Source organism: Marmota marmota, unplaced genomic scaffold, assembly GCF_001458135.2.
Source record: "Marmota marmota marmota unplaced genomic scaffold, marMar, whole genome shotgun sequence".
Classification (NCBI taxonomy): domain Eukaryota; kingdom Metazoa; phylum Chordata; class Mammalia; order Rodentia; family Sciuridae; genus Marmota; species Marmota marmota.
In genome coordinates this window covers 1,848,403-1,863,416 of record NW_025999898.1, presented here as the reverse complement: position 1 = coordinate 1,863,416, position 15,014 = coordinate 1,848,403, and the positions used below count along the sequence as shown (strand labels likewise).

At 46.5% G+C, this 15,014-nt stretch overlaps 1 protein-coding gene across 4 annotated transcripts in view; it reads left to right on the top strand.

The window, feature by feature from the left end:
- The window catches only part of Pisd (phosphatidylserine decarboxylase), a 122,615-nt gene that overhangs the window by 28,023 nt on the left and 79,578 nt on the right, over positions 1-15,014 (top strand). Inside the window, exons 1-2 of one of the 4 annotated variants that reach the window (XM_015504899.2) lie at positions 9,623-10,191; positions 14,529-14,789. The exons of the other annotated variants lie outside the window; for them this stretch is intronic. Of the exons in view, the coding sequence (XP_015360385.1) occupies positions 14,737-14,789 (53 nt within the window). The 5' untranslated portion in view covers positions 9,623-10,191; positions 14,529-14,736. Of the gene's footprint in view, positions 1-9,622; positions 10,192-14,528; positions 14,790-15,014 lie in introns of those variants that run through there. 4 annotated transcript variants of the gene reach the window in all.

Below are 15,014 nucleotides of genomic sequence, written 5' to 3'. Positions count from 1 at the left end.
TGCTCAGGATGTGGCTGTCAAGAAGTTGACAGAGCAAAGTGGGAAGGAGCCGTAGGGAAGATGAACCTTTCCAGGGCACATCCCCAGTGACCCACCTCCTCCAGCCATGCCCCACCTGCTTACAGTTATCCAGTCAGTCCATTCAAATTAGGATAGACTGATTAGGTTACAGCTTTCATAATCTAATCATTTCACCTTAGACTATTTCTGCATGAACATAGGAGCTTTTGAGGAACACCTGATATCCAAACCATAACAACCTCATTCTCTTTTATATATATTTTGGGTGGGTATTGGGGATTGAATTTAGGGCACTCGACCACTGAGCCACATCCCCAGCCATATTTTGTATTTTTTAAATTTAGAGACAGTCTCACTGAGTTGCTTACTGCCTCTCCATTGGCTGAAGCTGGCTTTGAACTCATGATCCTCCTGCTTCAGCCTCCTGAGCCACTGGGATTACAGACATGTGCCACCACATCCGGCTCTCTTTTATATTTATTTGTTTTTGTTACCAGGGATTAAACCTAAAGGCACTTAACGCTGAACCATATCCCAGCTCTTTTTAATTTTTAGTTTGAGACAGGGTCTCTCTAAGTTTCAAGGCCCAAGTTGCTGAAGCTGGCTTTGACCTTGCGATTCTCCTGCCTCAGCCTCCATACCACTATACCTGGCTTGTTCTCTTTTAAATGAAAGAGATATTATAACAGTGTGACAGAATGTTGAGAAAGAGAGGACAGTTTTATGATTCCCACCTCTTCTGTGATTAGTTAATTATGAATTTTATTTTTCATGTGTTAATTTCCTGTCTTTGTCTTTAATTTTTAAATGGATACAGCTATTTTTAAATCTTGCCTTTTTTACTGTATACATGTTGCTCTATAGGATTATTTTACCATACTACATAACGTGTGTGTGTGTGTGTGTGTGTGTGTGTAAAATATATATATTGTTTTTAGCCTTACTGGGGATTGAACCCAGGATGCGCTACCAGTAAGTCACATCCCCAGCTCTTTATATTTTTGATTTTAAGACAAGATCTCACAAAGTTGCCATGGCTTACCTTGAACTTGCAGTCCTCCTGCCTTAGTCTTCTGGGTTGCTGGGATAATAGGCCTGCATCACTGTAATTGGTCTGTATTTATAATACTTTAAAGTGGTTCTACCATCACAAGTCAGTTCTGTTGTACTGGTGCATTTTTCCACAATGAATAATGTTGCAGAGCACTTATTTGTACATAAGGCCTTTTCTTCATGGTGAGTGCCTAGGTATAGAATTGTCCCATGACACTTTTTTATAGTTTCGGCATGCATTTGGCTTCTAAAGTAATGATGCTGGTCTGGATGATAACCAGTGCACGCCTATAATCCCAGCAGCTTAGGAAGCGGAGGCAGGAGGATCACGAATTCAAAGCCAGCCTCAGCAACTTAGCCGAGACCCTGCCTCTAAATAAAAGGTCTGAGGATATGGCTCAGTGGTCTGATTCCTGGTACTAAAAATAATAATAATTGTAATAATGCCTGTGTAGTTGATATTGTTTTATACTATGTGAACCATACTGGATATTCGCAAAACACAAGTTGTCATAGATGAGCATGATTTCCTTTCTTGAATTTGCTTGTTCATTTACCACATCTTTGAGTTCCTTCTGTGTATCAGACCCTGTTGAGATGTTGGGGATCCACTCATAAACAGAATCAGGGCTTTCCTTATTAGTGGGTGAGACACAAGAAACAGACACATAGGTACGTCAAATGGTTGAAATGCCTTGAGGAAAACTTGAAATATGTAAAGGGCACAGATGCCCCAGGCTGAGGTACGGAGTGATGCTACTTATATTGAAGCTTTCAGGGAAGAAACACCTTGAGTGGAGAGCCAACAGTTTGCGTTGATGGATTGGATGGAGAGAGAAGGAGAGAAATGGAAAATGATTCAAGCTTGAGTAGGTGGAAGAGTGCAGTAGCTAATTATTAAAAGCTGTGTAGGAAGTGGAGAGCATTAAGGGTCTAGTGCCGTCATACAGTTCCTGTTTTGCTTGTCTTTAAATATGGATTCCACTTAAACATTTTTACATGTTTATTCTGTTTATATTGGCTCATTTATGAAGTGTCATTTGTAAATTTTTGCCCATATATCTGATTTATATTATAGTCTTTTTCCCCCTTAGATATCTTTGAATATTATAGTCACTTTGAGCTTTATTTTAGTTAACGCTTTAGATCCAAAATTTTTAGCTTTTGGAGTTTTGAGCATCTCTTTAAGAGTTGGACAAAAATTGTGGACTCTCTTCCTTCCAAAAAAAAAAAAAAAAGTGCCCAAAGAAAATTTGGCTTATAATTTTAGGGGCCTCAGATCCCTCAAACTCATGTATATCTGTTAAGAACCATTAGTTTAGATGAAACTTAAATAAATGCTTTTTAAACCAAGGTTTTTGTTTTTGTTTTTTACAGACTCATGTGACAAGATGAAATCATGCTTAGAAGTTGTTCCTTGATCTTCTCAGTGTGTTAGTCAGCTTTCCATCACTGTGGCAAATGCCTGAGAAAATTTATAAGAGAAAAGGTTTATTTTGGCTCATAGTTTTAAAAGTTCCATTTTATGGTCAGTTGAATCCATTGCTTTGTGGCCTCTGATGTGGTGCCAGGTGGCAATAGCTGAGAGCACTTGGCAGAGCACTTGGCTCACCTCATGGTCATGGAGTAAAAGAGAAAAGGGCCTGGGTTCCCGCTATCTCCCTTAAGGGGCATGTCCCTAAGGACCTAAAGACCTCCCACTAGTCCCCACATCTTGAAAGTTTCATCATTTCCCTGTAGCATTATACTTGGGACTAAACCTAATTTACCACATGGACCTTAGGGGGTCACTTATTTACATTATAGCAGTCAGCGTGTTCCTTTTAGTTCCTTCTAATTCAGTCTTTGACTTAGCCTGGTAGCATCCATCAGTGGGCAGAGGTGATTTTCTGAAGGGCATTGAGGAACCTCTTGAGAGAGGACTTCAAAGACTACTGAGAAGTTGTATAGAGGAGATTCTTCCGGGAGTTTCTTTGCAGGAATTCATGATGCCCTGAAACTGTCCTGGATTCATTACTGAAGTAAACAAGTTCCTTTGGGTTACACAGGATTGACTGACTGCCTTTTGGCCCTTGGCTCAGGGAGGAGGGCCATTGGCACAGGTGTGCTTGCAGCAGGCTGTGTTCTACATTTACGTGGTAGTTGTGATTTCAGATATACTATACCTTTGTCCCCCGAAGTCATGAAAATATCTAGCAACTAAATGGAATATTACTTGTTGCCTCTTTTTTTCAAGTTGACAAATTTGTTTTACTTTTTTTTTTTTTTTAAGATTATAGCCCAATTTGGTTTTGTTTTGTTTTGTTTTGTTTTTGGCACTAGGGATTAAACCCAGAAGTGCTGAACCACTGAGCCATAGCCCCAGCTCTTTTTTTGGTTTTTTATTTTGAGACATCTTTTTTTTTTTTTTAAGCATACTTTTTTAAAAAAACCTTTTATTTATTTATTTATTTTTATGTGGTGCTGAGGAGCGAACCCAGTGCTTCATGTTCTAGGCAAGCACCCTGCTATTGATTCACACACAACCCCAGCCCTGAGACAGCTTCTTAATAAGTTGTTTGGGCTAGCTTTGAACTTGTGATCCTCCTGCCTCACCCGGGAGCCACTGGGATTCCAGTTGTGCACCACCACACCTAGCTGTGCCCCTGCTTTTGGTTACAAAATATATAACTGAAATATCCAACTTACCTATGGGTTTGGTTCTCGTTTACATTCTGGTAGTCGGGACCTGAACTGGATTCTGAGAAAGGACAGGGCAGATACCTGTGGTGGGGAGTGAGGGAGCATGCAGGGCTTCCCTCAGGCCCTGCATCTCTTGGGGCAGCTTTATTATTTCCTAGCCATGGTCTTCATAGCTAGCCAGTGGGCATTTTTCTACTTTCCCTGTCTCCACCCTTTGCCTCCAGTGCCTCATGGCATTTGTTGGACACGTCCCCTACTTCATGCAATTATATGGGGCAAAGATGAGTTTTCCATGGGGAAGAGACTTGGCAGTAGGAGTGGCCATCCAGACTTTCCATCAGGTGAGGGATTCTTTGAACCCACCCTATATTCTTTGGGCCTGAGCTTTGCCTAGTCAGAGGCAGCCCTGAGTTACTTTGTGTTGCCTCTGCCCTGTGAACCTCAGTGTCAGGCAAGGATGCCCCTCGCCCCCAAATTATTATTTACTATTAGGAATTGAACCCGGGGTACTTTACCATTAAGCTACATCCCAGCCCCTCATTTTTCCCCCCACATTTTAAATTGGTACATTATAGTTGCACATAATGGAATTTGTTGTCACATATTCAAACACATAGACAATATAATGAAATAATTTCATCAATTTTATTCCCCAATATTTCCCCTTTATATCCCCTCCTCCTTAAGGGAGGACTCGTAATCCTTGGGTGCTGGCAGGCCGGAGGCAAGGGACTGCATTTCTGAAATACATCTCTGCCTGGGTAGTCACAGAGCAGGCTCTCCTATATTACCAGTTTGGAAGTCAGAGGAGCCTGGCTGCAGGCACAGACCTTGCCCAGCTTGCATCTCCTTCTGTAAAGGCAGGGTGGCCTCTTGGTCTGAATGGGGCTAAAAGCCTTGTTTCTAGAAGATTGTGAATTCTTCCTTCCTTGCCATTCAGTCTGTGTGTTATTTTCACAAATACTCTGAGACAGAAATTTGAGCCAGATCTTGTAACTTGTAGGGAATGAAGACTTTTCACTGGATTAAAGATGGCAAGTGCTGGATAAGGTGAAAGGGACACTTTATCCCTCAAAAATGTTGATTGAAAACTTTACTTTAGACTGAATAATAATCAAAATGGAAAAGAGAATTGTGCTTTTACCATAAAGATGATTTGTGTGTGTGTTTCTTCTTTGCTCTATAAAATGGGGGGTGGGGGAATTCTCAGGTTCTTCTGTCACCAGTTGTGGCCATGGTCATCACAGGAATAAAGTAGCAAATGCTGTGAGCCTGAATTTAAGCACTTGAATGAGGCGCTCAGGCTGTTACTCCCATGGGTTTCTGCAGATAAAGTACAAAGGAAGGGCCCATTTAGAGTGTCCTGAGACCAGGGTTATATTAAGACATGACTGTTAGCAGTTTAGGGCTTGGTGTCTACATCTGTAGTCCTAGGCTGAAGCAGGTGGATCATTTGGGCTCTGGAGTTCAGGCCAATCTGATGTAACATAGGGAGACCCCATTCCAAAAACAAAAAATGAAAGTTTAGAGTCCATGAGAAATGTTCAGTGGCAATTATGTACTGCCTTAAAAAGGGTAAACAGAAAAACTTCCTAAGTGTGTTTTTAATTAGAAGGGTATAAGGTTTGTAGTATCTGTAAACCTCAAGTTCTTATGTAACATTATGTGTCAGGTGTGTTGGTTGGGTGCACAGCGGTGCAATGTAGTGAGTCCTGGGATTTCCTGTTAACCTCTAGGTGAACTGAGTTCTACACAGGATAAAATCTGGTGACAAACTCCCTTTGATCCCATTTCAGAGTTGGGAGACATCCTTCTTCAGTGACTACTTGATCAAAGAACAGAAGCACCTGTGGTGGGAAAGCTGGGCTGATGGGAACGGGGTGAGGGGACTTTGGAGAAGAAGAGAGTGGGAATGCTCTCTGCCACCAGATACAAGTCACATCCCAGTTCCATGGGTCTTTACATCTCCAAGCCTTGCTGGCCCTGGAGATGACTTAAGAAAGATGTGAGGTACTTCATTTGCAAAGCCAGCCCCAATTGGCAACGGACCTCTCCTTTCAGCCATGAAGGGTTGGGCATTCAGGGCTTAATGAATCTGGGCTGAGTGGCTAGTAAATGAATAGTTTATAGTTTAGTCCTAAGTTCTTGTACTTATGGCAACCACAGTGGTACTGTGGGGTACACTGAGAACAGGTCCCAAGTGTCCTGCCTCCCCTCAGATCAGGAGAATTCCCATGTACACATTGTGGTCTTGGGTTTTCTGATATGTAATTTAGAGTTTTTTTCTGTGGTTTAAACAAAGTCTTTCAACTTTTAAAATTATAAACACTTTTAAATGGAGTAGAAAAGTTAAGAGAATAAGTTACCTGCATATGTAACCACCTCGATTGAACAGTTGTTAATGTTTTATTAGTTTATCTCCATGTGTGTATATTTGATTTTTCTCTGAAGTTTCTGAAAGTACATAACAGACTTTATGAAAAAGTAAAGTACATTGTAGACATGAACCTCACTGCTAAATACTTTTTTTTAAAAAATATTTATTTATTTTTTAGTTTTCAGCGGACACAACATCTTTGTTTATATGTGGTGCTGGGGATCGAACCCGGGCCGCACGCATGCCAGCCGAGCACGCTACCGCTTGAGCCACATCCCCAGCCCCACTGCTAAATACTTTTAACATGCATCTGAGTGTGCAAACGAGGCAAAAATTTTAGTTGTTCATTTTTTTGGCATGGTTGTAGGGTTTTATGGGGAAGTCCAAGGCACTGGGAAAGCAGCTATGTAGAAGACAAGCGTCAGTCAGCAAATAACTTGGCTGACTGACCACACTTACTCATGCATTAGACCTACTTCCTTATTTCTAGCCTCAGTTTAGAATAATAAAAAAAAAGGTATGTCTGGGTGCCTATAATCCTAGCTACTCATGAGGCTGAGGCAGGAATATGGCAAGTTTGAAGTCAGCTTTGGCAATTTAGTGAGACTTGTCTCAAAATAAAATAAAAAGAGGGGCTAGGGATAAAATTTCAGTGATAGAATAATTGCTGCACAAAACCCTGGATTTAATCCCCAGTACCTAAAAAAAAAAAAAAAGAGAGAGAAAAGAAAAGAAAGTATGCTGCAGTATTTTAGTTTAGTTAATGAAAAGGAGTAAAGACAGATCAGCCATCCATCTTAAGTAGTAAGATAAGATGTCTCAAGGACCTTCAAGGTGTGGGAAAGTAAACTTGCCAGGGAATTTTTGTGTTTTTTTTCCCCCAGAAATTCATTTGTTAACTATTTTTGAAATCCAGTTCTCCTTCCAGTCCCCCACCTGGATCCCCATTGGCTTGAGCACAGAATACTCCTCTGTTCCATGGTGTATGTGACTGTGAACAATATTGGACACATTCTGCACATGTTAAATTTTATATAAATATTATAGCTTTATTATTCTCATCTGCTTTTTAAAAAAGCTACTATTAACTCCTGCATACAGTTGTTAAATGAGAATATGTTTGTAAATACCTGGTCCTGCATAGGCAGAGAGTACAGATTTTATAGGTCCATTTTACTTCATACCTGATAAGTGTTGAGAAAACATAGACATTTAAATGGGCAGATAGTCAACCCCTAGTCAAGTGGTGCTATGGAAAGCTTTCTACAAGGCTTGCTCAGCCTAAAATCACTTTTTCTTTATCCCCCTGAAGGCCCCCTGAATGGGCCCTCAAGGAGCTGCTGGAGGGATTTTGTATAGGCCAGGAGACATCCTAGATGTTGTACAGTCTAGTGGGGCTGCCAGGAAACTTCAAGAGAATTGTGAAGGACTGGGATAATATTTATTCTTGTCTGGGCTCCTACCTGGAATCTGGGAGACTGATGACCTACCTTCCTGTGGCTCCTTGTGCTAGCCTCAGATACCATCACTAGTGTTCCTGGGAGGGCCTCTCCTGGTACCCAGGGAATGAGAATTAGCTGAGAGCACCTGCCAGTCCCTTAGCCACCTTTAGCCCCTGGCACAGGGCAATGAGTACAAAAATTAATCTAGCAGGGGCCTAGCAGAGAGTATCACCCCCTACCCCTCAACCCCACTTTTTTTTTTTTTAATATTTATTTTTTAGGTGTAGTTGGACACAGTGCCTTTATTTTATTTACTTATTTTTATGTGGTGCTGAGGATCGAACCCAGGGCCTCGCACATGCTAGGTGAGTGCTCTTACCACTGAGCTACAACCCCAGCCCCTCAACCCTGCCTTTCATTTGCATGTGCTGGCAACCAAATGGCCCTGGAGTTTGCAAAGCCTTCCAGTGGCACTAGATGGCAGTCATGCTTAGAAGAGTCCAAGAGGGTGGAAAGAGTGGAAATTAGGGACTCAGTGGTCTCAAGGACCTTCAAGGTGTGGGAAAGTAAACTTGCCAGGGAATTTTTGTGTCCCCCCCCCCCAGAAATTCAGTTGTTATCTATTGTTTGAAATCCATACGTCATTTCCCTACTGAAAAGATAGATGGTGGGGGTCTAGTTGGAATGGGGAGGGCTGATCTCTGAGCAGCTTGGTAGGCTGGCTTATGGGTTTTCTAAATATCTTAGAGGCATAGACTGGTTGAAAAGGTACACTGATGGATACAGTAATCCCAGTTGGCTTTTCTACAGGGGAGAGACTGCTCAGCACAAAGAGTGTCAGTCATGCTCAGAGGTTTCAATCCACAGACCTTTTTCTTGTCTGACTTGGGCTTGGTTCCATTTTGTACATAGGGAACCTGAGCTTTCTGGCCTGCAAGTACTAGAGGATTTGGGGAGTCAGAATGGTCTTGTAGGATCTTTCCAGTCCTGGAATTTGGTTGTGCTTGGATCCTGTCAGTATCTTTCTGTGCCTAATTCCTTTTTATCCCATCTCATATGATATTTGCCTGGAGCTCAGAGGTGAGAAGGGCCCTGGGTCTCAGAGAATGTTGGTATTATATAGTGGTATCTGCTGTGGGCACAGGCCAGGGAAACAGGAGAGGCAGCCTGTGTGTAAGGTATTCACCAGCTCTATACCAAAACTTCAAGCTCCTTAGGGCTAGAACTGTGTTATGCTCACCCTGCCTCCCAATTCCTATTGGTGCTTTGTAGATGCAGAATGTTAAGGAGGTCCTTCTGAGTTTGACCCCCTGTGTGTCTTTCCCACTTCTGCTGTAGCCCAGGTCTGTAGCTTATGCAGCACTTGGTCAGGTTGAATCTAGGTGAGGAGGACAGATAGGTGGAGCTATGTCTGTACACTGTCATTGTGTCCTGTTCCAGGCACCCTTGTCCCATCCATCCCGTCTCTCCACAAACCCTGTAGGTGTTCTCATCTTGTTGTGCACCTTAGTTGTTTTAGAAATGAAATTCTCAGTGGTCAAAAGGGGCTGGCGTTGTAGCCCACAGTGAAAATACTGAGTCCCGTCAGGCCATCTAGCCATTATTGAGATAGCTGCACAGACACAAATGAGACTAGTGTGGTTGAATGGTGATCCCCACAGACTTTCCCATCCCCTAAAAAATTTTAAGCTGGTTCATTCCATCTTGTGTCAGCTAAGTTCATGCTGGGTTGTCCTGTGGATATGGGGGTAGTTGGCCTGCTGACACTGTGCTCTGCACACTAGGGTCCTCAGATCCATTGGGGTAGATGAACAACATCCCACAGATATACATCCCACCAGGGAAAAGTCCTGTGGGTCTTCTGAGCTGCCAGTGGGCGGACCTTTCTCAGACATCACCATCCCTTTTTGGATCTGGGTGTTTTGTCCAGCAGGGGTGTGCAGGCCTGAAGGACTAGGGGAGAAGTAGAGACAGCTGTGGATCTTCAGGATCAGATGTACCCAGGCTTCAAATTGGAATCCAAATTGGAAGAAATGGACTTTTACATTTTCTGCGGAACTTCCAGGGTTAGAAAGGGTGGCTGGAAGTGGCTTTCTGGTCAGTCAAGTGAAAAAGCTGATCCTCCATGAGGTCAGTATGTAGAACCTCTGCTTAGCGAGGTTGTGAGATAAGTGGTAAGGGAAGCAGCAAGTTAGGAGGCCAACCATAGGCTTAGGACAGAGTCTTCTGGGGCTAGGAGTTATCCTCTGGGGCCACCATTCCCAGTCCCACCCTCTTAGGCCAACGCTGAGAGGGAGCGATGACTGACTAGACAATGACTGACCAGATCCAGCAGGGCTGTGCCTCCTGCCCGCCTCTTCCCCTTCTCCCCAGGTTGCAGCTCCTCCTCTTAAAGGGGCCCATAGAACTCCCTGGGCCCTGGCTGAAACTTGGAGGGAGTGACGCTTTAACAGTATCTGGTGTCACTCCTCTTGTGCCCGCCCCCTGGCAGCCCAAGTGGCTGGAACTTGAGCCCCGCCCGCCGTGAGGCTTCTGAGTGGAGCTGGAGCCAGTCAGAGGCCAGAGCCTGGATGCCGGAGCAGTACCCACCTGCCAGTGTGCCCACAGGAGCTACAGGTGACTGCAGGTGACTAGCCCTGGAAGCCATAAGTGACTGGCAGCAGTGAGCAGTTTCTCAGGGAATTTTCCTACCCTGTCCTCACTAACTCTGATGACTGCTTCCTACCCGGTGGGAGTGCCCTTCTAACACTTTCGGGGCTGCCAGTTGGCTCTAGTTGCTGTGAAAGATGGGGCCCCGTAGGCCTGAGGACCCCGTCCAGATAGTCTTGATCAAGTTGTGGCCTTTCCTGTCCCCCAGGCAGGTCACGGGGCCCAGGCTGCATGAGCTCACTTCCTCCACATCCTGTGTTATCTCCTGCCTGTAGCTGCAGGGTGGGTAGTAAGGGAAATGCTGGGATCTGTTTTCCAGTGCCTAGCGCCCTAGCATATTTCCTCAGTTCTGCCTCCTAGGGCTGGGGCACTGGGTACCTGAGGAAGAGGGAAGCTGCCCTGTTCCTCAGAAAGGCCCATAGGTGTTGAAACTTGTCACTGTGTCACCATCCAAGGGCTAAAGAGAGGATGTTGTGCTGCCTTTTTCCAGAGCCTTTTTCCTTACAGGTTCCATAGGCGTTTCTTTTCTTTGGGAAATTAAAGAAGATCCCACTTCTACTCCTTCCCCTTCCTTGATCCCCCTGGGCCACTGACTCTTATAACAGGTGCCTCTGGGCCCTTCTGTTTGCTCCCTCTTCTCTTGCCCTTGGCTTTCCAAAATGTCTCACCCTTTTGTCCAGGGAGAATACATTTTCCCATCCCCTATGCTTGTGAAGTTCTGTCCACATCTAGCCCTGAAATGTGAGGGAGGAGGGCGTGGCTACCTCACTGGACACAACTGCCAGATGAACTGGGGAAGAAGTGGTACCAGGCCTCCAGAGTAAGGGAGTGTACAGAAAGTAGATGGGTAGATATATGGTAGATAGGTCATTTGGAGCATTGGAGGTTTGTCCTGAGGCTTTAGGAAGGAATGACCCTAGCCCCAGGGAGATTTCCACCAGGGAGCAGGAGCCAATTCTCAGGATGTCTCTGGCCAGAAGGCTGAAGCTGCAAAGCCCCGTGTGGTCAGGGAGAGCTTTGGGAGGGTGGTTGACTGGCATTCCCATTCCCCTCACTGCCTACCCTTCCAACCCAGGCTTCAAATTGGAATCCACCAAGGTCTGAGCTAACCAGGTCAGGAACAGCTGTGCACACCTAAATCACCCAGTCTCACACATGTGCACAGTTCCACATAATGCCTATACTTTCCCATCCATGCCCACAGTAACTGATAACTGGCCTAAGCCATTCAGCCAGCTTCGGTTGGAATGTTCCATTCCACCGGGGAGTGGGGAGGCAGTGAGGTGATAGAGATATGGCAGTGCTGCTCAGGTATATGCCCTCAGGATAGTATGTCCTCCACCTACTCCCACATGGTTGCATTAATCATGCTTCCTATCCCATTTGGGCTTCCCTTTCTGAACTGCTCTAAGCCCCTGCTTGCCCTTTATCAACGTTTGACCTCCTAGAGTGCAGATTTGCCTTTCTGGAGCTATAGTCAACTATCAAGAAGCCCGGGAACAAGGGTAGGAGTGAGGGCTTCTGAGCAGTTGTTCTAGTCCATGGTTGCAGCTGTGCTGTGAGTCTCAAGGGAAGTAGGTGAAAGATACTTTTCTTCCCATTTCTGAGATGAAGAAACTGAGACCCAGAGAGCACTTGTGACTTGTCCTGCTTTCTGCAGCTCTTGGGGTGAATTTGGGGGCAGGGGGCAGGCAGGATTACAGTGACCAGATTGTGGCCTACCACAAAGCCCTCTGAGTTCTCACATTCTAGGTGACTGGCCTTTAGGCCATGTAATACCTTTAAAGTTCCACTCATCACAGTCAGAAACTCGCCTCCACAGAAAAGTGCTTGACTCTCAAAAGGGAGGGAAGGTGTCAGCACTTCCCTATCTCAGGGCTCCCTCCTTGCGCAGTTCCTCATCTAGGGTCTGAGCACTCAGGGGCCAGGGAGGGTGAAATCTCGGGCTTGGGGCCCAAGGGTTGTTCCAGGTAGAGGACAAGTGGGACTCTTAAATGGGGAGCTGGAAACACTGCTGGCCAAAAAGTAGCTCTGCTTTGGGAGGTGGGAAGGCAGTAATAATCTGGACAGACAGTGCCTGTTTGTTGGGGGAAAAATAAGTTTATTCTGCTCCCTTTGGGAACTTTCAGATGAAGGAACTCTAATACCCTGGTCTCAGTGTACCATTTTAGAAGAAGAAGTAGAATAGTGATAAAGATAAGGACCTTCTGCCTGTCCCTTCCCTGGTGGTGGGCCAGTGCAGATTTGGTGTCTGGATTCTAAGGCTTTTAGAGTCCCTACAGGGAAGAATGTCTCTCCTCATGCTGTTCTCCTTGAGCTTCCTCCTCTGTAGCAAGAGGAACCTGGGCCTGCCCCATTTCAGTGTGCCATCCAGCCTGACCAGACTCCGGGCTTTGTAGGTCTCCAGTCTAAAGCATCCTGGAAGGGAGGCCTGACTGGTCCTCCAGAGCTGTAGAGAATGAAATGGAAGGTTCCCACAGGAGTCAGAACCTGTGGACTTTGACCAGGTTTAATTTTCATGCTTGTGCCTTTCTGACACATTCTGTGCTGTCATGGTTAGGATACCATATGGTAGGTCAGTGAGGGAAAACTTGGCAGGAGGCTGAGACTTCTGGGTCTTCTCCTTTTCTCCCATCCCACAAGATCACACTTGCCTCCCCATGAATCCTGGGTGTGCTTAGCTCCTCTGCTCCTAGTCTGTACTTTATAGAGCAGGGAAAGAGCCACCTCTGTCAAGTCTCATGCCAACTGCCCATCCTCTCCTTGGGCCTGTTTCCCTGTCCAGTTTGAAGCCTGTGGGCCAGGGAGGATACTTGTGTGCCCAGTTCCATGGCAGAATAGTTGAAGTGACTTTACCATTGTGGATGGGAATGTTATTGGGAGGCTCACATGAGCCTGAGGCAGAAACAGGGTGTCCATGGAACCCTGGGCCTGGTGCTTAGGACAGGATGGGGCTCCCAGGTTTGTGTTGATCTGGTGCTAGCATCTCTCCAAGGAGGAGGCTCAGGTACACTGTTTGCTGGGTGAGGCCTGGCCCAGCCTACAGTAAGCTGTCCTTCCCACTCAAGAGTGGGTCTGGGGGAGAAAGGCACCTTTGGAGAGGGGGTGAGATTGGACCAGGCCTCACCATTTGTTTTATCAGGAGGAGAAACCCATTCTATGTCTAGACCTTAGTTGCCTTGTTGTCCCACCTCCCAGAGGACACTAGCATATCAGAGGATTCTGTGGCTTTTGTGGGCAGGTGTCAGGGATGGAATTTTTATGTGTCTGGCTGAGGTGGGTTTGTTAGGGCAGCACATGTTCATCCTTGTGTGGATAGAGTGACATCTGAGTTGGGGCCTTTCATCTTTGTTACAGTGTGTTGGCCATGCCAGCTGGCCCTTGCTTGGGTCTATTCTCTGCTTTAGGCAGGCGCTCTTGAGGCCTGCATTCTTCCATTCAAAGATGGTGACAGGAGCCTGTTTCCTTCCAGGGCTGTGGTTGAGACTGGAGCTGAAAAGATGTGGGCTCCCAGTCAGCCCATGTCAGCCCATGTCAGCCCACCTCGGACTACCTCCCTGGGACTTTGAGCACCTTGATTGCCCTGAGCTGAGATGGCAACAGCTGTGGAATGTTTGTTCTTCTAGTCCTGTTATCTGTGTAGTGGGAAGGGTTTTCTCAGGTGAGGTGTGTCCTGCAGATAGTCAGGGAGGGGCCTGGCCAAAGTGCTTTTCTGAAGCAAAGATGGAAAAAGCAGAGTGGTATGGGCTTCAGTCCTGGCCACTTTCCAGCCCCAGGTTGGTTTTCCCTGAAGCCCACCCAGGTACACAGTTTTTGAGGAGGCTTGGATAGGGTCACAGTCAGGTATGGGGGCTCTGAGACCAAGAGGGGTGAGGAGATAGCCAGAGCAGACTCACGCTTAGGTTGTTACCATGGTGCTTTGTCTGCTTGCCTGATCCTCTTGCTCCTCAGACGCTACTTTGTAACCTGAATCAAAAATGGGTCAGGTCCTGGTGAGGGAGGAGACTCTGCCTTGAGCTCAGGGCTTAGATTCCCACCTGTGCTCTTGGGGCCTAGAAGCCCTGGCAGTCTCCGGACCCTGTCTGCCATGGTTCGCTGGAGCATGAAGCCCCAGGGCCTTGCATACATGCTGCCCTCCTGGCAGAGCTAAGGGAGTGGGTGAGCTGGGCAGACTGGCTTAGCCCAAGGCAGGAGGGACCAGACAGGTGGCCATACCCTGTGGGACTGAGTGGGCTGAGTGCAGGGGCTTCTGCTCTGGGCAGAAGCCTGAGCAGGTGTGACAAGTGCTTGTCTGTTTGCAATAGCTCTGACCCTCTAACCTGTGCTCTGTGAGCCACTGAGACTGAACCAAGTGGGGAAGCTACACCACCAGCCACCAGTGCCCCTGGAGCAGTGACAGCGCAGGAGATTCTCTGGCGTGGGGGGAAGGGGAGGAAGGAGGAAAAACAAAGGCGAGTGAACGAACGAGCGAGCGCAGAGAGCCTTGCACCGCCCTCCCTGTGCCTGCCCACGATGTGTCAGTCAGAGGCGCGGCGAGGACCAGAGCTCCGAGCAGCAGCGAAATGGTGAGATGCTGTCCAACGCGTCCTAACCCCACTGTTCCCCGCCACAACCTCCGGAAGGTCAGAGTTCATGTCCAACGGCCCCGAAGTGGAGGTGGCAGCAGGGGGCCCCGGGGCCAGCCCCCACAGCTGGAGGGACCCAGCGAGGGGGGCCTGAGTGCACTGAGTAAGAGAGCTCGCTTCAGGTACCTGCGGTTAGGGTTGCAAGGAGAGCTCAGAGGTGGGGGG